We start from the raw sequence: 22,276 nt of genomic DNA, 5'->3' as shown, positions 1-22,276 counted from the left end.
CGGATTCTTTCACAAAGGAAATGTTCATTTAACACTTATTAACCAAAAGGTGTGTACTGCAAGGGTTTTGCAAAACATTTCAAGCTCAATTATTACATTCTTACATTGACTAACTAGTAAACAGTTCTAAACAATTAATCTATCAAAATCAATCCAGGTTAACCAATTGAGAGTAGAAGGGTGTAACGAGAGGAAAATATTAGGCAAACTTTAGGCATTCAAAACATTAAAAAGACATTTAAGCAAAGACAAACTGGACAGAGAGAGATTCTGAGACAGACCTGTGTAAGGCTGGATAATAGGGATGTGGCATTATCATTATCAATATCATTATTAATCATTCAAATTGGTCATGAATTCATTCTAAATAGAGAAACCATATATAAATGGACAATGCATTCAAAAATTCATTAAATTTTTTTGCAAAAATATTCTAAATTTGTTTGCAATTTATTGACTTACAATAAATTACAAGGCTTTTTATATTTTAAGGGGTTTTACCTCATCTCCTTATACAAACCAGAACACATAAGCAAAGCTACATCAGGGTAGGTGGGATACTATAACAACATTAGGAACAACATTGTTATACTATTCCACCCACCTTAATGAGGATCCTTTGGGCGTGGCGATCCCATAGCCTTTGGAGTCCAGGTTGCCGCCAACCTTCATGGTGTCGCAAGGCTTCCGCTGCTCGATGTACTCGTTCATGGTGGACTCCAGCAGATAGGCGTATTTGCCCTTGGACTTGCGCACCCGCAGCACCCCCTCTGCTGTGGTTTTCACGAACACAGAGGGCTCTGCGCTCCGCATGTAAGTCCACATCTTATCGAATAGGGCAATTTTGGAGCGCTGGAAGGTGGAGAGAACAAATACAGACATATCAGTTACTGTATGAAGAAACAAATATGTAATTACCATGGGATTAATAAGTACATTTCTGTCTCTTACCCTAAAAAACTCCTTGGTACTGCCGGAGTCCAGTGTTCCATAGGCAATCTCGGTCTGCTTCGCCAGATCCTCAGCACTCTCTATGGGCGACACCATCCTCTCAACAGTGAGGAAAGCAGCCAGGTTGGCCGTGTAGGAGGAGATGATGATCAAAGTGAAGAACCACCATACCCCACCAACAATACGCCCAGAGAGGGATCTAGTGAAAAACCAAAAAAAAAACGAGTTACTGGATCCCTGTTTTCCAAATCGATGGTCAAACCCACTGGTGGACCACAATCAATTAATTTGATGGCTTAGGACTGTTTCCTGGCTTGTAGGGCAACAAGAAATGTCCAAAATCTTTACTAGATAATAGCTCCAAAATGTTTGCAAAACATTAAAATATGTAAATGCTGTCAGTATATTGAGTACAAGCTATTCAGAGGTGAGAGGTATACGATAACATGCAAAAGTTCAAAGGGCAGTCAGCCTGAATAGTCCTCAAATCTCTCTTTCCAACACCAAACATCCACACATGCCTTTGAAGATAGAGGATACATACAGTTGAAGTCGGAAGTTTACATACACCTTAGCCAAATACATTTCAATTCCTGAAAAATTTCCCCGTCTTAGGTCAGTTAGGATCACCACTTTATTTTAAGAATGTGAAATGTCAGAAAAATAGTAGAGAGACTGATTTATTTCAGCTTTTATTTCTATCATCACATTCCCAGAGGGTCCGAACTTTGCATACACTCAAATAGTATTTGGTAGCATTGCGTTTAACTTGGGTAGCCTTCCACAAGCTTCCCACAATAAGATGGGTGAATTTTGGCCCATTCCGCCGTGACAGAAGTGGTGTAACTGAGTCAGGATCTAGGCCTCCTCGCTCGCACACACTTTTTATGGGATTGAGTTCAGGGCTTTGTGATGGCCACTCCAATACCTTGACTTTGTTGTCCTTTAGCTATTTGCCACAACTTTGGAAGTATGCTCGGGGTCATTGTTCATTTGGAAGACGCATTTGCGACCCAGCTTTCCTGACTGATATCTTGAGATGTTGCTTCAATATATCCACATCATTTTCCTACCTCATGATGCCATCTATTCAGTGAAGTGCACCACACCCTCCTGCAGCAAAGCATCCTCACAACATGACGCTGCCACCCCTGTGCTTCATGGTTGGGATGGTGTTTTTCGGCTTGCAAGCCTCCCCGTTTTCCTCCAAACATAACGATGGTCATTATGGCCAAACAGTTCTATTTTTGTTTCATCAGACCAGAGGACATTTCTCCAAAAAGTATGATTTTTTACAAAGATTTTTGTCCCCATGTGCAGTTGCAAACCATAGTCAGATTTTTTTATTCTGGTTTTGGAGTAGAGGCTTCTTCCTTGCTGAGTGGCCTTTCAGGTTATGGTGATACAGGAATCGTTTTACTGTGGATATAGATACTTTTGTACCTGTTTCCTCCAACATCTCCACAAGATCCTTTGCTGTTGTTCTGGGATTGATTTGCACTTTTCGCACCAAAGTAAGTTCATGACTAGGAGACAGAACGTGTCTCCTTCCTGAGCGGTATGATGGCTGCGTGGTCCCATGGTGTTTATACTTGCGTACTATTGTTTGTACAGATGAACGTGGTACCTTCTTGCATTTGGAAATTGCTCCAAAGGATGAACCAGATTTTTTTCTGAGCTCTTGGCAGATTTCTTTTGATTTTTCCAATGATGTCAAGCAAAGAGTCACTGAGTTTGAAGGTAGGCCTTGAAATCCAGGTACACCTCCAATTGACTCAAATGATGTCAATAAGCCTATCAGAAGCTTCTAAAGCCATGACATCATTTTCTGGAATTTTCCAAGCTGTTTAAAGGCACAGTCAACTTAGTGTATGTAAACTTCTGACTCACTAGAATTGTGATACAGTGAATGATAAGTGGAATAATCTGTCTGTAAACAATTGTTGAAACAATTACTTGTGTCATGCACCAAGTAGATGTTCTAACTGACTAGGCAAAACTATAGTTTGTTAACAATAATTTTGTGGAGTGGTTGATAAGCAAGTGTAATGACTCCAACCTAAGTGTATGTAAACTTCCGACTTCAATTGTACTTTAAACTCATAGCTGATTGAGTGCGCATAAAGAAATGGTATGACCATAGACATCTCCGGTAATGACATAGCAAGGAAAACTGAGCACCCTGGAGCAAATATACAGAGTTAGCTCTTCCTTTAAACAACATCAAGGCCCAGTCATGTGTAAAGGGACGCTGTGGGTAATAGCTGATAACTTGATGACAAATCTCCCAGGAATTCATGTGACTGACGGTCCCCTCTCTGGTGTAAAGTGGGAGCCTGCTTAACATAATCGGCTGCATTCGCACTTCATTAAATCCCTATACGCCCAGCACTAATATGACACTGAATTAATTACAGCTGGGACTATGATATTTCAAGACATGGCACGTCTGCTTACATAATAAACTGTACGTCAAGGGGTACAAGGACTGCCAGGAGTGTACAGGACGTGTATTAAATGGAAGGGATCATACCAATATGTATAAAATACTAGCTTTTTTATATCACTCAACAGAGAATTGAAAAAATCCAGTTGTCATGTCCTGAAATAAAGTTTGGAGAGGTATCGTTAATGTACACTGAATAAAAATATGAACGCAACATGTGAAGTGTTGGTCCCATGTTTCATGAGCAGTAAAAAAAATATTAAAATGTATTTACAAATGTATTTACATCCCTGTTAGTGAGCATTTCTCATTTGCCAAGAAAATCCATCCACTTGACAGGTGTGGTATATCAAGAAGCTGATTAAACAGCATGATCATAACACAGGTGCACCTTGTGCTGGGGACAATAAAAGGCCACTGTAAAATGTTCAGTTTTGTCAAACAACACAATTCCATAGATGTCTCAAGTTTTGAGGGAGTGTGCAATTGGCAAGCTGACTGCAGGAATGTCCACCAGAGCTGTTGCCAGATAATTTATTGTTAATTTCTCTACCATAAGCCGCCTCCAACGTCATTTTAGAGAATTTGGCAGTACGTCCAACTGGCTTCACTGTCATGTGAAATCTATAGATCTGGGCCAAATTAATTTAAATTGACTTATTTCGTTAAATGAACTGTAACGTAGTAAAATCTTTGAAACTGTTGCGTTTATATTTTTTGGTTCAGTATACAGTGCATTTGGAAAGTATTCAAACACTTTTACTTTTTCCACATTTTGTTATGTTACAGCCCTATTCTAAAATGTATTAAATCTACACACAATATCCCATAATGACAAAGCGAAAACAGGTTTTTAGACATTTTTGCTAAACTATTAAAAATAAAAAACAGAAATACCTTATTTACATAAGTATTCAGACCCTTTGCTATGAAAGTAAAAATTGAAAAGTTTCCATTGATCATCCTTGAGAGGTTTCTACAACTTGATTGGAGTCCACCTGTGGTAATTTGTTTGGATTGAACATGATTTGGAAAGCCACACACCTGCCGATACAAGGTCCCACAGTTGACAGTGGATGTCAGAGAAAAAACCAAGCCATGAGGTTGAAGGAATTGTACGTAGAGCTCAGAGAAAGGATTCTCTTGAGTCACAGATCTGGGGAAGGGTACCAAAAAATGTCTGCAGCATTGAAGGTCCGCAAGAGAAAAGTGGTCTTCATCATTCTTAAATGGAATGTGGCCAGGTCGCCTGGCCAAATTGAGCAATCGGGGGAGAAGGGCCTTAGTCAGGGAGGTGACCAAGAACCTGATGGTCACTCTGACAGAGTGACCATCTCCTCTGTGGAGATGGGAGAAACTTCCAAAAGAATAACCATCTCCCCAGCACTCCACCAATCAGGCCTTTATGGTAGATTGGCCAGATGGAACAACTCCTCAGTACAAGGCACATGACAGACCGCTTGGAGTTTGCCAAAACGCACCTAAAGGACTCTTCGATCATGAGAAATATGATTCTCTGGTCTGATGAAATCAAAATTGAACTATTTTAGCCTAAATCTGGAGGAAACCTGGCACCATCCATACGGTGAAGCATGGTGGTGGCAGCATCATGCTGTGGGTATGTTTTTCAGCGGCAGGGACTGGGAGACTAGTCAAGATCGAGGGAAAGATGAAAGGAGTAAAGTACAGAGAGATCCTTGATGAAAACCTGCTCCAGAATGCTCAGGACCTCAGACTGGGTTGAAGGCTCATCTTCCAGGTCAATGACCCTAAGCACACAGCCAAGACAACGCAGGAGTGGCTTCGGGACAAGTCTCTGAGTGTTCTTGAGTGGCCCAGCCAGAACCCGGAATAGAACCCGATCTAACAACACACAGGTGTGCCAAGCTTGTAACATAATACCCAAGAAGACTCAAGGCTGTAATCGCTGCCAAAGGTGCTTCAACAAAGTACTGAGTAAGGGTCTGTGATATGTAACTATGATATATTCATTTTAATAAATGAACAAAAATGTCTAAAAACCTGTATTTTCTTTGTCGTTATGGGGTATTGTGCGTAGATTGATGAGGGGAAAAATTATTTAATCCATTTTAGAATAAGGCTGTAATGTAACAAAATGTGGAAAAAGTAAAGGTGTCTGTATACTTTCCGAATGCACTGTATATCTTTATCTCCTTATATTACACTGTAAGATTCTTGAGAATACAATGCTATTTAAAACAACAACCTGGGGAATAGTTACAGGGAAGAGGAGGGGGGCCAAATGGAAGCTGGGGATGATTCGATCCTCATTGTAGCATGAGTTGCGATGTTGCAAAATTCACCAAGAATATCAGTGTATGAATACTAGTAAGTCACACTGAGCCAGCCTGACAACATACAATCAGGAGGCAGTTTGAAACCCACCTAGGCGAGATGTCACAGCCCTGTCTCATGAAGGCGCCGAGGGAGAACCAGAGACTGTTGAATATCCCAAACTCGTTGGTAGACTCATTAGTCTGGATCTGGCCGTCCTCGTACTCCTCTGTGTGCCACTCATATGGGCTGAATCGACTGACCAGGAAGAGCACCACGCTCACACCGATGTAGGCAAACACGATGCACATCCAGATTTCGTAGGCCAGAGGGTCCAGGAAGGAGAAGACCCCAGGTTTTGACTTTTGGGGCTTCTTGATCATAATGGAAATACCCAGTGACATAAAGGGCTTGGAGAAGTCTATTACTTCTTCTCGGACGAGGGTGATGGTCAGCGGTGCCACAGCTATATCAGCTTTCTGGGGAGGAGAGAGAGAGAAAGAGCTTGATGTTATAAAGAGCTGATGTTGTTGTTCTAGGGAAACCGGGTGGGCATTAGTAGTGTTTAAAGGGAACAACTGGGGATGTTCGTATACAGCAAGTTATTGGATTTGATCAATATTATAAGTCCCATGCATCTCTTTTCTTACCCCATACACAAGCTCTCCCACCATTCCGTTCCAGATCTTGGTCTCAGCGTCTCGGGCTCCATATTTTCCATCCCCCACAATTTTCAGCTGGTATTTGAAGCCACAGTGTTTGGCTATCTCAGCAGCCAGATCTACACAATAGCCCTCGTATCTTTCATTGTCTAAAAAAAGGTCAGCATTCTTCTTGAGCATTACATATGGGGCTTCCTGAGGGAGAAAACCAAAAATACTGTTCAGTCCAGTAGGATTGCCTTTAGCCTTTACATCATGGTATACAGTTCATGCTAGCTGTATACATTTAGAGGCTTTTCACTGAATGAATGAACAGCTCATAAATAGACGTAGACTACTATGGGTTTGTTTGTGTATGTACAGTGTCCATATTAAAACCACATCAATATGGACACAGTAATACTATAAAAACATGATTCTATGGACTAACAATTGCTAAGTTTTGATTTTCAATTCAATTGTTGTGAATTAAAGAGTCAGGTGGTATGAATAGAGTCAATGATAAGTCATTACCAAGATTGTGGTCACAATGACCGTTTTGTTTTCCATTCCTGTTGTGTCATTCGGAAACACGTCTGATTTTGTGACAGCCATTTTGTCAACTTCGTTCCAATATCCAATCTGTGGAGAAAATAATGAATAGTGAATGAGCAATTGCATAATGTCATGAGACGGTAGACAGCGTTGTTGTTTCAGATGAGTGTAAACATACAGTTATGAATATAACTATTGTTCCCTGAAGGAGCGAACGAGGTATAACATACTATGGGGAGTCTTAAATCAAGCCAATCTGAAAGCAATCTGAAATCACGCCCAACAGGTCAATGGAGGCCGAGGCCACCCTTGGAAGCCTTCCTGGCTATAAAATTGTGGCTCGCATACATTTCCTCAATTCCGTACTGCTCTTCAGCGAGCTCAAACCCCCTGACGGTGTGGGGCCAAAATATGTTGTACCTCGTTCCCTCCTTCAGGAAACAGTATTTATATTTCTAACTGTACCTTCCCTTTCAGTCGGTCACTCTGTATAACATTCTACGGGGACATACAATCACGGCCCAAGCCGGCTCAGAGGGTACCAAACTAGGTCCACGGCAGCCAAAGCACACACAGGTTTCACCAGCTCAAGAACAATGCTTACCTTGCGAGCCTGAAATGTCCATACTAGTACAAAGAACCGCAAGTCCAAAGTAACAGAACCCCTGTCATGACTTGGTAAAGCGCAGATACGCACGGCATAGGATTGACCAGAGTAAATGAACCACAGCAGCCTGAAGCTCAAACCCACAGAAAACCTGCAGTAACCTGGAAACTGTGTACTGGCGCACTGCCACGGCAGTCCAAGGCTCAAAGCCCCTGGAAACGGCCTAACATCGACCCCAGTCCATACCAGTTCCAAAAAGTCTCACACAGAGACCCAAGGTGTCTGGAATGCCAGAACTCACACAAGGAACCACAAGTCCAAAACAACAGGGCATCTGTTGTGTCTTGATAATGCGCATTCCCTATCGATGAACCATGGCAGTCCAAGGCTCAAACCCGCAGGGAAACTGTGGTGACGCGGATAAATGCGTAACATGTGCACTGCCTAACACCTGCTCCCAGACCCAGACATAAGACAATCATGAATTTGGTGTTGCATAACGGTTAACCAAACATACAGTGCCTTGCGAAAGTATTCGGCCCCCTTGAACTTTGCGACCTTTTGCCACATTTCAGGCTTCAAACATAAAGATATAAAACTGTCTTTTTTTGTGAAGAATCAACAACAAGTGGGACACAATCATGAAGTGGAACGACATTTATTGGATATTTCACACTTTTTTAACAAATCAAAAACGGAAAAATTGGGCGTGCAAAATTATTCAGCCCCCTTAAGTTAATACTTTGTAGCGCCACCTTTTGCTGTGATTACAGCTGTAAGTCGCTTGGGGTATGTCTCTATTAGTTTTGCACATCGAGAGACTGAAATTTTTTCCCATTCCTCCTTGCAAAACAGCTCGATCTCAGTGAGGTTGGATGGAGAGCATTTGTGAACAGCAGTTTTCAGTTATTTCCACAGATTCTCGATTGGATTCAGGTCTGGACTTTGACTTGGCCATTCTAACACCTGGATATGTTTATTTTTGAACCATTCCATTGTAGATTTTGCTTTATGTTTTGGATCATTGTCTTGTTGGAAGACAAATCTCCGTCCCAGTCTCAGGTCTTTTGCAGACTCCATCAGGTTTTCTTCCAGAATGGTCCTGTATTTGGCTCCATCCATCTTCCCATCAATTTTAACCATCTTCCCTGTCCCTGCTGAAGAAAAGCAGGCCCAAACCATGATGCTGCCACCACCATGTTTGACAGTAGGGATGGTGTGTTCAGCTGTGTTGCTTTTACGCCAAACATAACGTTTTGCATTGTTGCCAAAAAGTTCAATTTTGGTTTCATCTGACCAGAGCACCTTCTTCCACATGTTTGGTGTGTCTCCCAGGTGGCTTGTGGCAAACTTTAAACAACACTTTTTATGGATATCTTTAAGAAATGGCTTTTTTCTTGCCACTCATCCATAAAGGCCAGATTTGTGCAATATACGACTGATTGTTGTCCTATGGACAGAGTCTCACCCCTCAGCTGTAGATCTCTGCAGTTCATCCAGAGTGATCATGGGCCTCTTGGCTGCATCTTTGATCAGTCTTCTCCTTGTATGAGCTGAAAGTTTAGAGGGACGGCCAGGTCTTGGTAGATTTGCAGTGGTCTGATACTCCTTCCATTTCAATATTATCGCTTGCACAGTGCTCCTTGGGATGTTTAAAGCTTGGGAAATCTTTTTGTATCCAAATCCGGCTTTAAACTTCTTCACAACAGTATCTCGGACCTGCCTGGTGTGTTCCTTGTTCTTCATGATGCTCTCTGCGCTTTTAACGGACCTCTGAGACTATCACAGTGCAGGTGCATTTATACGGAGACTTGATTACACACAGGTGGATTGTATTTATCATCATTAGTCATTTAGGTCAACATTGGATCATTCAGAGATCCTCACTGAACTTCTGGAGAGAGTTTGCTGCACTGAAAGTAAAGGGGCTGAATAATTTTGCACGGCCAATTTTTCAGTTTTTGATTTGTTAAAAAAGTTTGAAATATACAATAAATGTCGTTCCACTTCACGATTGTGTCCCACTTGTTGTTGATTCTTCACAAAAAAATACAGTTTTATATCTTTATGTTTGAAGCCTGAAATGTGGCAAAAGGTCGCAAAGTTCAAGGGGGCCGAATACTTTCGCAAGGCACTGTATATATTCTTATTTTATTGATTTAATTATTTGTAAACTCAGGTTCCATTCATCATTCGCTGACTGTATGGTTGTAATCACGTTTGAGAGTAAACCCCTAGTCCTCAAATTCAACCTTTCAGGGGCCAAACTCCCAGTTTCATATCTCTGTGTCAAATTGTCCTATGCGCCTGGGACAATAGACCCCGACGACACAGAACCCTCTAGGGGTCCCCCAACCAGCAGATGATCTCCCCGGGAACCAGGGTTGTCTGGTCCAACGGGGAGCCACCAGACCCTCCTGATGGACCCTCTCCACGGTGGCCTGAATCCAGTATACCAGAGGAACACATAGAGCAGGGTCCAAGGCCAATGATAGACCAAAGCATCCCTTCCCAACGGAGCACCCAGATCCCTCACTGAGACTAACAGATGTCAGTTTTCTTGCGATGCGTCGGCCCCTCCGAACAGGTCCTATATCTGGGCCACCACCGAGGGGTGCAGTTTCCATTCCGTAGAGATAAGCCTCCCCAGGAAAGTAGGTCTGCAACCACATTGAGAGATCTGGGAAGATACTTCCCCCGGAGCGACAAATTCTCACTGCTTTTTAGAAGCAGATAACAGGCCAGGTTTAAGAGCGAGACCGCCCCCCTCTGCCTATTGATGTAAGCCACCTCTGTCCTGTTGTCGGACCTTACCAACTCATGCTTGCCCTCCAACATCGGACGGAAAGCCTCAGCGCTAGCAACGTCGGGGAAACCCTGAGCAAACGATGGCAGTGGCGAGATGCGTCCAGACACGTAGCAATCATCTAGCTCTGAAACAGACACATCAACAGAAGTCCCAGAGGCACCACAGCTATCATAGAGGCCATCAGACCCAACAACCGCAGGCATAAGTGAAAAGACACTGAGTGTCCCAGTTGAAACCGTGCCAAACAGAGCCGGAATGCGACACTACTCTTGTTGGGACAAAAACTTAAGATTCAGAACCGAATCAGAACAAGACCCAGAAAACTGAATGCGCTGAACCGCATTCTCTTGTGATTCACTGTGCACCCCAGAGACTGAATATGGGAAACCAACATGGAGCTGGAGCTCCACCTGTTCCCTCAGCTCAGCTACCTCATCTAGTCACACGACAATATGCATCCGTCAGATCTATGGACATAAACGTATTGCTGGGTTGCATCCACTGCAATAGACGGCAAAGTGTGAGCATTTTGAATTTACAAACCTTGAAATCCTGGATTGGACACAAAGTTCCATCGCTCTTGGGAACTAAGAAGTACCAACTGCTCTGTACTTCTGATGCAGGGACCTCTAATTTACTTATACTCTGCAGCAGAGGTAACTCTAGGTCTTTCCTTCTTGTGGCGGTCCTCTTGAGAGCCAGTTTCATTATAGCGCTTGATGGTTTTTGCAACTGCACTTGAAAAAACGTAGTTCTTGAAATGTTCCACATTGACTGACCTTCATGTCCTAAAGTAATGATGGACTGTCATTTCTCTTTGCTTATTTGAGCTGATCTTGCCATAATATGGACTTGGTCTTTTACCAAATAGACCATCAAGCACTATGATGAAACTGGCTCTCATGAGGACCACCACATAGTCCCAGCCGTCATCGGCGACAATTTGACACAGAGATATGGAACTGTGGGTTTGGCCTCTGAAAGATTGAATTTGACGACTAGGGGTTTACTCTCAAACGTGATTACAACTATACAGTCACAGCACAACTGATTGGCTCAAACACATTAAGAAGGAAAGAAATTCCACAAAGTAACTTTTAACAAGGCACACCTGTAAATTGAAATGCATTCCAATTGCCGGCAAACCACTACCTGGTGAAGCTGGTTGAGAGAATACCAAGAGTGTGCAAAGCTGTCATGAAGGCAAAGGGTGGCTACTTTGAAGAATCTAAAATATATTTAGATTTGTTTAACACTATTTTGGTTCCTACATGATTCCATATGTGTTTTTTCATAGTTTTGATGTCTTCACTATTATTCTACAATGTAGAAAATAGTATAAATTAAGAAAAACACTTGAATGAGTAGGTGTGTCCAAACTATTGACTGGTACTGTGTATATAGATAAATAAAATCATGGTGTACAAGACATCATGATTGTTGCCTGTCTGAGTGGGCTAATCCATTGTGGAGGCTGTGGGGATGACACATTCCATCACTCGAAGACATGAAACTGAAATTGTATGTGGTTATATTAGGTAGGAACAATGGTGCAACACTAATACAAATAATATTATTCTATAACAGATGCACTTTCTCCCGCGTTGGATTCTAATGATGTGCGCTGAGAGTCGGGAAGCAAGTTCGGGGAGTGAATACATTTAATTAATAAATTAAACAAACATGTAACACAAACAGCACACTGACATGGAACAGAAACAGATACAATGAAACCAAAGGGAGTGACATGAAGGGCAGGTAATCAAGGAGGTGATGGAGTGTCATAATGCACAATTAGGCGTTACGCTGGTGACAGCTGTGCGCCACGACAAGAAGACTGGTGACCTAGAGGACGGAGAGGGAACACACGTGACAGGATAGCAGTCGCTGTCCGTGGTTCTGAAACACATCAGTGCGCTGTTGAATTGGCGCCTTTTCCTAGACCATTTTGCTATGTGCATAAAGGCCATGTTAACCAGCATATTGGTGTTGAAAGCAATGTGGTGGAGGCAGCAGCGGAGTTAGGAGATGAGGAAACAGTCATTGCCTAGATTGTCTAAGAAAAGTGAGGAGGGCGGAATCCCCAACTTAATTAGGCCTATAATCAATAGTCTAACTGTTAAATGTGCCTGGCGTTATAAATCATCCATACACATCGACAGAAATAAAACAGATCCTGCTTCTGTTGCCTTTGAGTGTTTGTTTAATAGCCTACTGATTCCGTGAGCACCAAGCCTTTGTGAGCACCAACCACATGTCAGATAAACCATTTAAAAAATGTTAGTCTTTGCTATGGGGTAATAAAGGCTTTACACTTCTTTTTTTTTTGCGTTAGAACAGCCTCTCTGGTATTATTTCTAATTTATTTAGTGTGGTTTACACTGTTCCAAATGGCTAGAAAAAATATATTTATAATAATAATAGCCCTCATTTTTCTTGATCTCCTTATATTTATTATTATTTTTATTGTTGTGATCATCATTATTATAACAATATGTAATTATCATTATTATTAGTTGGCTTAGTATATCAACCTTCTATAACCACCATCGTTCTGTAGGCTTGGAGCACATCCTGTTTAGTCTTCATACATAACTTACTTAGGCCTATATTTCAATACTTATATATAAGCTACAGTACTGTATCAATCAATTATTCATTCATTCATGTCATCACACAGCATACGAGTCATTCCTGATTTGAAATGCAATCAAGCATTCTTTAAAAAAATATAAATAACAACGCGACCCTTGAATAATTAGCGTAAACGATAAATAAACCGTTCCATTTTGGAAATTGCATTCACGAATGAATGCGACTGGTTGTGGTCTTTGCTGTAATAAAGGCTTTACAAAATGTTTTAAATAATAATTACAGACTCTCTAGTACACTTAATTGATTTAGTGTTGTTTACATTGTTCCAAACCGTTAGAGAAATTAGATTGTAATCTAACAGCACCAGTTTGGCAAACATATGCACACAGCACTTCCTTACTTTATTTTTCTTGATCTCCAGTTTTTTCCACAACTTGACCTTTCCTTGACCCCCTGAGCAACCAGTAAAAATTCCCCCGTTTCAAGTTTATTTGTCACGCCCTCTGCATACGTTTTGCTGTCAGATGTGTTAGTGTTCTGAGTTTGTTCAAATGAATTTACTTATGTGATTATGATATTCTATAGTTCGGGCCCTATTGGTCATGTGCATGCAATGCATACATGTGTCACGTAAAGAGAGCAAAGCAACATCTAGGGGGACCCACTGACAGACACCTAAGTCAGATCTGAATCTTGGAGCCTTTGTGTGATTGAAAAGTTAGTAAATTGCATGAAATGTTCTTCCTTCAGGCGAGCTGAAGAGAGAAGAATTTTGAAAATGGATGACAGCCCTGATATTGTAGCCAGTAAGGCGGGGCTTCCGAGGGTGGGCTCGGCATCTATCATATTGAGACATGTTCTAGCCATATCCATATTCAGAAACACTAACATACCTTCACAGGACCATTATTCTTCAGCTCCATGATATTAACAGAGTAGTTTACTCGTTTGCCATGTTGATCAAACTGAATATTCCCTGTGAGACCGTCCACACGAACCTAGAAGGACACAAAACCACAGCGGCAGAATGCAAGACGCCACCATTACATACCTCAGTCATAGACCAATTTGCTTTTTCCACACAGATCTGGATTCACATCGCCTCGTCTAAGCTTTGAAGCCAATGTTCAGGGTAGAAATCCTGAGAGTGTGTGGGAAGACTATTGTCAATGCTAGCTCAGGGGAGAATGTGTGTATGTTTTTGTGTGTCCTTATACTTCAGTCTCTGTGTGTGCGTGTATGTGGTAGAGCCAGCCAGCTGTTGCCACGGCAACCCCATGCTGTCACCTGTTTGAGCGCTCGTTCAATCTCCACTCCCTGCGCCCAGGGCACGGCGGGGTTAGCCAGACAGTCGCCGTTGTTGCCCTTTCTGGCGATGTCAATGCGCTGCTTGTGCAGGTAGCGGAAGGCCTCCGTCATCACCTGCACCGCGTCGTAGGTCAACGCCGACGTGTACTGCAATAGAACAGAAGGGGAAGGGTGTGTAAGTGTGTTGGGGGGTGAAATGGGGACACAAGGGAGGGGAAGGAAGAGTTAGTGTGTTTCTGAGAGGGGTTGTGAGGACGTCAGTGTGCTTGTCTGTGTGTGTGCAAGGGGCTGTGTGCCTGGGTCTGCACACACACACAGTATGTGTGAGGGAGAATAGGGGCAAAACATTTTGAAGCCACAGCCACGTCACAGCTCCCGGGGATGGAGAAGTGCTAGCTGAGTCCCTCTCAACTCAGCACCCACGTGGATGTCTACTCACCCTAATCTTACTGTCGGCACCAGGGTACTCCTTCTCCTCCAGAGCCTCCCAAATCTGGTCAAATTTGGAAACCAACGGGTCATCGAAATCCACAATCTGGAAACCTGAAACGTTGGCTCCTCCATATTGGATTTTGGAGAGGTCCCCATCCACAAAACCCTGAAATGGAAAAACAAGGGAATCCAAGCACAGACATGAAATGGGAATGTTTGCTGTCAAACAAATGTCAGCTGAAAGAAAGAAACGGGAATGGAATTATTACCCAAAGCTAACTTATTTGGCAATACATAAGAGATTCAATTGGAAGACGATCACTCTGGCTTCTCAATGTCTCATCGCTATGCTTTTAGCTTAATAAATCAATTTTAGTCACTATGTTCTCCCTGAGATTCCGATTCCACAGCTGAGTTGTGAAAACTCACCAAATTTGCAATGATATAGTGGTAGCCTTTCACATGTCTGCCAATGGTGATAACCTGGAGAAAAGATCAGATAGGTAAACAGAACAGATCATATATGAAACCATAATGACATGGAAATCAAACAAGACAGTCTCCATGTAATCATATTCCGTATGCTACAGTAGTCATGAGTGTTATTCTTATAGGCTTTATTTACAGTCACGAACACCTGCCACCTGCCAGTGCTATCACTTGTCAGTAACGAACCAAAACAGGAAGCCCATTTCAGTAATTACCTCAAAAGCCATTTCACTAACTATCTCAAATGACACACCTGCAGCTAATCCCACCACATGAGTGACACCTCCACTTAGAAAGCCAGTTACATGAAGAGATTTAAATAATAATTTGAATAAAAATGCATTGTACGTGACTTCCTATGGGCAGAAAACTGTGACCGGTTTTGATTATGTTTCTCTCAGATAAAACCTTTAGCATGCAGCAGCGAGGGTAATACGCATTGATTTCAGTGTTTTGTGAAACACACATCTGCTTGCCTTAAAAACAAATCGATGTACTCTCCCACGGGCCAGGGATGATTTATAAATAACCCGTTTATGTAAATCTCTGTGGCCTTTAATTCCACTTTTGTTGCAGTTTAATTTAACAATTAAGGGGATTGTTGCAAGGCAGTCCACTTGGGGGTTAGGTGTGAAATGTTTGCAGGCAAGGATGACACTCACCCACACAGGCAAAAACACACCAACAAGATCTCAACTGCTGCATTACACACACGCATCATTGCAGTCATCATAAGCTCAGTCATAGCAGAATAGCTGTTCAATATAACACTGCTCTAACATCAGGGCCAGCCCAAACTACCAGAGGACTGAGCCTTTATGTTTACCTGTTCCATAATGTCTTTGACTTTGTCCTGTTCACAGTCCAGGATGACCCGTCTCTCCTTCTTGTTCTCCAGGTCCTGGAAGAGGGAGCGGTAGGCCTCGTCTTTCCTCTCGTCCTTCAGGTTGCCCACGTTGATGGCGGTCACCTGCCACTTCCTTTCTGCAGCCGTGTCCAGCACCACCTGCAGTGTGGTCAGACCTGGACAGACAAGAGGGTCATGTTCATTGGGCACGATACTGACGAAACAACTCTGAACCGAGTGAAACGAGGAGACACAATCTGAACTTATCTCCAATAAGAAATTATTGTTTTTGTTTTCTGTTACAAAAACATTTTCCTATGGTGTGTTCTAATGAAGCTGACCCAGGATAGGACACACAGGATTTGCCATAGTACATCTGAGAATACAGATCCTTACAGGGTTTTAAATGAATGCAAATAGATACAGTGCATTCGGAAAGTATTTAGACCCTTTGACATTTTCCACATTTCTATACGTTGCAGCCTTATTCTAAAATGTATTAAACAAAAAAAACATATCCAGCAAATATACACACAATACCCAATAATGAGAAAGATAAAACAGGTTTATACACGTTTTTGCACATTTATTAAAATTAAATAACAGATATACCTTATTTACATAAGTATTCAGAACCTTTGCTATGAGACTCGAAATTGAGCTCGGGTGCATCCTGTTTCCTTTGATCATCCTTGATGTTTTTACAACTTGATTGGAGACCACCTGTGGTAAATTCAATTGAATGGACATGATTAGGAATGGCACACATCTGTCTATATAAGGTCCCACAGTTGACAGTGCATAAAAACCAAGCCATGAGGTCAAAGGAATTGTCCGTAGAGCTCTGAGACAGGATTGTGACAAAGCACAGATCTGGGGAAGGGTACGAAAACATTTCTGCAGCATTGAAGGTCCCCAAGAACACAGTGGCCTCCGTCATTCTTAAATGGAAGAAGTTTGGAACCACCAACACTCTTCCCAGAGCTGGCCACCCAGCCAAACTGAGCAATCGGGGGAGAAGGGTCAGGGAGGTGACCAAGAACCCGATGGTCAGTCTGACAAAGCTCTAGAGTTCCTCTGTGGAGATGGAAGAACCTTCCAGAAGGACAACCATATCCGCAGCACTCCACCAATCAGGCCTTTATGGTAGAGTGGCCAGACAGAAGCCACTCCTTAGTAAAAGGCACATGACAGCCGCTTGGAGTTTGCCAACAGGCACATAAAGACTCACAGACCATGAGAAACAAGATTCTCTGGTCTGATGAAACCAAAATGTAACTGTTTGGCCTGAATACCAAGCGTCACTTCTGGAAGAAACCTGGCACCATCCCTACGGTGAAGCATGATGGTGGCAGCATCATGCTGTGGGGAAGTTGTTCAGTGGCAGGGACTGGGAGACTAGTCAGGATTGGGGGAAAGATGAATGGAGCAAAGTACAGGAGAGATATTTAATGAAAATCTGCTCCAGAGCGCTCAGGACCTCAGACTGGGGTGAAGGTTCACCTCACAACAGGACAACGACCCTAAGCACACAGCCAAGACAATGCAGGAGTGGCTTTGGGACAAGTTTGAGTGTCCTTGAGAGCCCGGAATTGAACCCGATCTAACATCTCTGGAGAGACCTGAAAATAGCTGTGCAGCAAAGCTCCCCATTCAACCTGACAGAGCTTGAGAGGATCAGCAGAGAATAATGGGAGAAACTCCCCAAATACAGGTGTGCCAAGCTTGTAGTGTCATGCCTAAGAAGACTCGAGGCTGTAATTGCTGCCAAAGGTGCTTCAACAAAGTACTCAGTAAAGGGGCTGAATAGTTATGTAAATGTCCTATTTCAGCTTTATTTATTTTTATACATTTACAAAAAATTATAAAATCCTGTTTTTGCTTTGACATTATAGATTTTTTTTGTAGATTTTTATTCATATTTTGTACCCTTATTTTACCAGGTAAGTTGACTGAGAACACATTCTCATTTAAAGCAAAGATCTGGGGAATAGGAGGGGGGATGAATTGTAAACTGGGGATGATTAGGTGACCGTGATGGTATGAGGTCCAGATTGGGAATTTAGCCAAGACACCAGGGTTAATTAACACACCTACTCTTAAAATACGTGCCATGGGATCTTTAGTGACCACAAAGAATCAGGAAACCCATTTAACGTCCCATCCAAAAGACAGCACCCTACACAGGACAATGTCCCAAATCACTGCCCTGGGGCATTGGGATATTTATTTTTTTAGACCAGAAGAAAGGGTGCTTTCTACTGGCCCTCCAACACCACTTCCAGCAGCACCTGGTCTCCCATCCAGAGACTGACCAGGACCAACCCTGCTTAGCTGCAGAAGCAAGCAAGCAGTGGAATGCAGGGTGGTATGCTGCAGGCCATTAATGATGGACATTAAAAAAAAAAACATATTTAGAAAAAGGCTGTAACCTAATAAAATGTGGAAAAGGTCAAGGGGTCTGAATAATTTCCGGCACTGTATATAGGCACTGTATATATAAGTTACATTACCACCATGATTCTAAAATTGATTAAATATGTTTTTGTTTCGTACCAATCTACACACAATACCTCAAAATAAAAAAGCAAACACAGGTTTTTAGAAATTTTTGCAAATGTATTAAAAATAAACTGAAATATTACATTTTACATAAATATTCAGACCCTTTACTCATTACTTTGTTGAAGCATCTTTGGAAGCGATTACAGCCTCGAGTCTTCTTTGGTGTTGATGAAGGTCAGATGGGGGGGCTTTGTGAAGATAGAAAATCGAGCAAACGTTTTTCCTCAGAACACACTGTAAGTCATGATTACTGTAGGGTCATTATGATTCAGTTAAGGTTGACTGTTTCTCTGATGCCCATTAAAATAAGATAATTTTATTTTTTTCTGATTTAAGCTCCGCTCAACATGCGCTGCGGGCGATGCGAGGCGATGAGAGAATATCGTTTATTGCTCAATATGGCCAGTTGTTAGGCCGATGCGTTGGGTAGAATGGAAATATACAGTATTCAGAAAACATCTTCACAGCGTGGAATGGATTTGGTTTATCCTTCGTGATGCATGTGTATTGCATGTTCTGACTCACAGAAGGGTACTCAACATTGCATGCGAGAAGCATTTTCACGCATTATGGTTTTAGAAAAGACTTGTATCTTCCTGGGATAGTTAGGAATAACCACACCCTACCATACCACCAACTTTACCATAAATTGATACCGTTCTACCATCAAAGACATACACTATATACAGACAAAATGATGTAGACACTCCTTAAAATTAGTGGATTTGGCTATTTCAGCCACACCCATTGCTGACAGGTGTATAAAATCAAGCACACAGCCATGCAATCTCCATAGGAAACATTGGCTGTTGAATAGTCTTACTGAAGAGCCCAGTGACTTTCAACGTGGCACCGTCATAGGATACCACCTTTAGAACAAATTAATGCGTCAAATATATATTAAACACACATTCCCTAGCTCATTTAGAAAAATTCAAAGCAAAACAAAATCAATAAATGGATTGACACACTCCATTTATAATGAATGCTACAGAACCCTCATGGAATTCCCTTTTGGTTGGAACGGAACACTTCAATCAAGAGAGAGAATTTCAAAGCCAACATAATGTATGAAGTCATAAGCATTCTTGGGAGTCAAACAAATATTACATTTTCAATAACAAATGTCAGAGGTGAATCTTCGAATGTATAAAGCGTAAACAACATGACAGAACTCATGTAGCAAATACATCGTTATGGACAGGATGATATAATCTTATACTGACCACATACTTATACAGTACCACACTCTTGGCATTCGATACGCCATCCCATCTGGTTGGCGCTTAGTGGGACTATCATTTGTTTTTCAACAGGACAATTACCCAACACACATCCAGGCTGGAGTGCTGCATCAGAGGACCTGGCCTCCACAATCACCCGACCTCAACCCAAATGAGATGGTTTTGGATGAGTTGGACCGCAGAGTGAAGGAAAAGCAGCCAACAAGTGCTCAGTATATGTGGGAACTCCTTCAAGACTGTTGGAAAATAATTCCAGGTGAAGCTGGTTGAGATAATGCCAAGAGTGTGCAAAGCTGTCATCAAGGCAAAGGGTGGCTACTTTGAAGAATCTAAAATATATTTTGACATGTTTAACACTTTTTGGGTTACTACTTTGATTCCATATGTGTTATTTCATAGTTTTGATGTCTTCACTATTATTCTACAATGTAGAAAATAGTTTTTTTTTAAATAAAGAAAATCCCCTGAATGAGTAGGTGTCCAAACTTTTGACTGGTACTGTAAGTCAAATATTGGGTCAATAATGATGGTATTTTCCCCTTTGTTTTACATGTTTGCAGCTCTACTGTCTTCACACTTTCACTGTTTTTACACATTAGGGTCTCCATTTCCTTCTTTCTCCTCAAACCCTGGCCTGTATTGATCTTTGTAATGGACACAGATCATCCAATAGCATATCTCTATGTAACATACTGTAAGTGAAGTTGAAACACCATACACATTGGTAATCAACATTTCTGTGAAAATGTTCCCATCATTCCAAATCACAAATCGTATGCCATCACCAACTTAGAAAAACAATAGACCAATGGAGTTTCTCCTTCATGTTTCATTTCCCAAACAGTTTGGGCATGTCTAGCTGAGCAGATGCCCCATGGAGCCACCCTCCATCATGGTGTGTCAGCTGTCATTTGGTGGCTGACAGGCGGGCTGTGGAGACAGCTAGCACCCTCGGAGAGAAGGGGGGTGAGGCTGAAGGACAGTCAGAGAAGTGCTCTCAACCACAAAACATACAGACACATCCAGAACCTCTCTCTAGAGTCTAGACTAATTCAATATTCAATCCATTGTAAATAGAGGCAACCATGCTGTGAGTTCAGTCAGAATATAAAATGCTGTATTCAAGGTGTGCACCTAAACTTGCAGTACCTCTTTCTCTCAACTAAAGCTCCAATTCAAACAATTGCAGATAGAGATAAAGTGCACTGCGGGATCATTTTGAATGTTAAAGTAATTCTGTATCGGAGGTGTTCACCTTATTGTTTATCATCAACGTGGTTTGGTGACATACTCTACAGTTTTTTTTTTTTAACGTGAAACGTGTTTCACAAAATAAGACAACTAACGGCATGATAAAGGGTGGGTTAATGCCCCCAGGCAACCATAGGGAGATGGGAAAAAAAATCTACAATGACAAAGCCATGTCATCACAAAACACTTCAGTGAGAGGATTATCCCCGACTTCCAAAGAATGCCAGTTTTAGCTTTAGCCAAATAGAAATGGGGTGTATTACATCTCTGTGGTACAATCTGTGTAAATCACGATCAAGTGTTAGTCTTACATGAACAAGTTTGTATATACTTCAAGTCAAATCTTTAAATCTGTTTTCCAGCTACAGATCTAGGGTGGTATGAGTTCCAAATACACCCTTATTTAGCCCCTCCTTCCGAGGCAGTAGTATGCACTTCAATAGATCTGAAGGGATTTAAATCAAATGTTATTTGTTACATGCTTTGTAGACAACGGGTGTCGACTAACAGTGAAATGCATACTTACGGGTCCTTTTCTAGAGTTAAAGATACACTACATTGTGAAAAGTATTTGCTCGTCGAACATCTAGATGTTGGAACATTGCTGCGGGGCCTTGCTTCCATTCAGCCCGAACACAATTAGTGAGGCGATTAGGCCTGGCTTGCAGATGGTGTTCCAATTCATCCCTAAGGTGTTCGACTGGCTTGATGTCAGGGCTCTGTGCATGCCAGTCAAGTTCTTCCACACCAATCTCGACAAACCATTTCTGTATGGACCTTGCTTTGTGCATGGGGGCATTGTATGCCATTGCATGGGAGCATTGTATGCTCTCGTTGGCTGTCCCATGCTTCATATTTGTCGACAAAACCCACTGGCTCCAGGTCATCTATAATTCTTTGCTAGGTAAAGCCCCACATTATCTCAGCTCACTGGTCACCATAGCAGCACCCACCCGTAGCATGCACTCCAGCAGGTATATTTCACTGGTCACCCCCAAAGCCTAGTCCTCCTTTGGCCGCCTTTCCTTCCAGTTCTCTGCTGCCAATGACTGGAACAAATTGCAAAAAACTACTGAAGCTGGAGACTCATATCTCCCTCACTAACTTTAAGCATCAGCTGTCAAAAACTCACAGATCACTGCACCTGTACATATTCATCTGTAAATAGCCCATCCAACTACCTCCTCCTTTGCACCCCTGTATCTCTACTTGCACATTCATCTTCTGCACATCTATCACTC

General features: G+C 42.0%; 1 protein-coding gene across 6 annotated transcripts in view; it reads right to left on the bottom strand.

Annotated features, from left to right (window-relative positions):
- The window catches only part of LOC139390538 (glutamate receptor 2-like), a 68,465-nt gene that overhangs the window by 5,947 nt on the left and 40,242 nt on the right, over nucleotides 1–22,276 (bottom strand). For 5 of the 6 annotated variants that reach the window (XM_071137718.1, XM_071137715.1, XM_071137716.1 and 2 more), the window contains exons 4-13: nucleotides 15,955–16,151; nucleotides 15,069–15,122; nucleotides 14,647–14,805; nucleotides 14,187–14,354; nucleotides 13,793–13,897; nucleotides 6,868–6,975; nucleotides 6,343–6,549; nucleotides 5,804–6,171; nucleotides 952–1,150; nucleotides 605–852 (exon numbers count right to left, since the gene is read on the bottom strand). In XM_071137718.1, the coding sequence (XP_070993819.1) occupies nucleotides 605–852; nucleotides 952–1,150; nucleotides 5,804–6,171; nucleotides 6,343–6,549; nucleotides 6,868–6,975; nucleotides 13,793–13,897; nucleotides 14,187–14,354; nucleotides 14,647–14,805; nucleotides 15,069–15,122; nucleotides 15,955–16,151 (1,813 nt within the window). The remainder of the gene's footprint in view (nucleotides 1–604; nucleotides 853–951; nucleotides 1,151–5,803; nucleotides 6,172–6,342; nucleotides 6,550–6,867; nucleotides 6,976–13,792; nucleotides 13,898–14,186; nucleotides 14,355–14,646; nucleotides 14,806–15,068; nucleotides 15,123–15,954; nucleotides 16,152–22,276) is intronic. The other variant, XM_071137719.1, reaches the window with a different exon arrangement.

The sequence above is a fragment of the Oncorhynchus clarkii genome, chromosome 31 (genome assembly GCF_045791955.1).
Source record: "Oncorhynchus clarkii lewisi isolate Uvic-CL-2024 chromosome 31, UVic_Ocla_1.0, whole genome shotgun sequence".
Classification (NCBI taxonomy): domain Eukaryota; kingdom Metazoa; phylum Chordata; class Actinopteri; order Salmoniformes; family Salmonidae; genus Oncorhynchus; species Oncorhynchus clarkii.
The sequence above is the reverse complement of the archived record's forward strand: the minus strand, read 5'-3'. Positions and strand labels throughout refer to the sequence as shown.